Source organism: Triticum aestivum, unplaced genomic scaffold (assembly GCF_018294505.1).
Source record: "Triticum aestivum cultivar Chinese Spring unplaced genomic scaffold, IWGSC CS RefSeq v2.1 scaffold274977, whole genome shotgun sequence".
Classification (NCBI taxonomy): domain Eukaryota; kingdom Viridiplantae; phylum Streptophyta; class Magnoliopsida; order Poales; family Poaceae; genus Triticum; species Triticum aestivum.
Window position 1 is genome coordinate 4,236 of NW_025235790.1, and position 1,610 is coordinate 5,845.

At 39.9% G+C, this 1,610-nt stretch overlaps 1 protein-coding gene across 1 annotated transcript; it reads right to left on the bottom strand.

Annotated features, from left to right (window-relative positions):
* Positions 1 to 501: 501 nt before the first annotated feature.
* LOC123176340 (wall-associated receptor kinase 4-like) lies at positions 502 to 1,603 on the bottom strand (the record flags this gene model as incomplete). Its single annotated transcript, XM_044590592.1, has 1 exon — positions 502 to 1,603. A coding segment is annotated over one exon (954 nt), but the record flags the coding sequence as incomplete, so codon positions are not given.
* Between the last annotated feature and the right edge of the window lie 7 nt (positions 1,604 to 1,610).

The following is a 1,610-nucleotide window of genomic DNA, read 5'->3' on the forward strand; positions in this document are numbered from 1 at the left end:
TGGCAACTTCTTTTTGTGAGGACTGATTGACTGAACAAGTTCGTTACAGACCATCTTCATGATTTGCCGATCTATGGTTGAATTGGCCTCAAAGTAGGCCTTCTACATAAATGGAGTTCGTCAACGTATCCGAGAAAATCCGACCACTGTGGAGGTTGTTGTGCTTAACGGCATCCCTTTCAGATTGTTGCACCCTGCAAACAAACTCTGTTTGTGCTTTGCCAGAACCGGCACTGCAGATCAAAGCCCACCATTATCAACCTTTGGAGTTGTTCTCTAGTGTAAAAGAATTATGCTAGGTACAGATTGTTGTACAAGCCTAGGGATAGCCTAGCCTGGAAGAATAGGCTGATGCTGACTATACATTAGACCAAGATGACCATGACTGTGCTCCAAGATCAGCCCAAGGAAACAAGGTTCCTCGTCAAAATTATGCACAAGGAAATGTTAAGAAATTCGACTATATGTATTTATCAACATATGCATGTATTTCAGCTGAAATACTGGTTATTTCGTTCAAGAACAATGGATTATATTAACGAAAATGCGAGTAATCAACGGTTACACATACGTTTATCACCATATGCACACTGGTACTCATCAGGTACTAAAACATTAAAAATTCTCTCGGAACAAAAGGAGAACTCTGCTACTCATGTTTTAAACTCGAAAACGATCTACACTTCCGAGATCTACTCAGTATGAGGAGCCGCTCAGCTACCTCCGTCATCATTGGTCTTCGATCCACATCAAGGCTAAGGCAATCCATGGCCATATCTGCTAGACTATCAAGAAGCTCCAAATCTTTTGTTACTGCAATTTCCTTGTCAAAAAACTCAGTTGCTTTCTTTCCTTTCTTACGAGCTTCAAGAAAATTCTTTACCAAGCTAGTATTGTCAGAATGTGTGGCTTTCTTCCTGGTTATAAGCTCTAAGATGACAACTCCAAAACTATAGACATCACTTTTTTCGGTGAGTAGGCCTTCTTGCAGATATATTGGGTCCATATAATTCATGTCTCCGATGACTGATCCTGTGTGCTGCTTGTCCCTCACAATCAACCTGGATATACCGAAATCTGAAATCTTCGGTAGAAAGTTATCATCCAATAGTATATTTGCTGGTTTAACATCACCATGTAGAATTTTAATATTGGCCTTTGAATGCATATAGGCTAGACCATCCGCTGACTGTGCAGCAATACTTAAACGCGCATCCAAGCTGAGATCGACCTTGATATAACTATTGTGAAGAATGTCATGAAGGCTACCTTTGGAGATAAACTCGTATACCAACATGGGGGTATCAACTTCTAGGCAACAACCTATCAGCCTAACAATGTTCTTGTGGATGACTTGGGATTGAATGATGACTTCATTTGCAAACTGTTCATTCTCCATCACACTACCATTAATTGGCTTCTTTACTGCAACCGGTTTATTGTCAAGAAGACCCTTGTAAACTTCACCGAAGGCACCTTTTCCTATTAAATTGTTGCTCTTTAAAATTGGTTTAAGCTCCTCCTTTTTGAAAAGCTTTATGATATGTGCCTTCTCTAATGTAGGCCCACCATTCTTCTTGTAAAATTCCCTCATTTTCATTTTCTCTTTG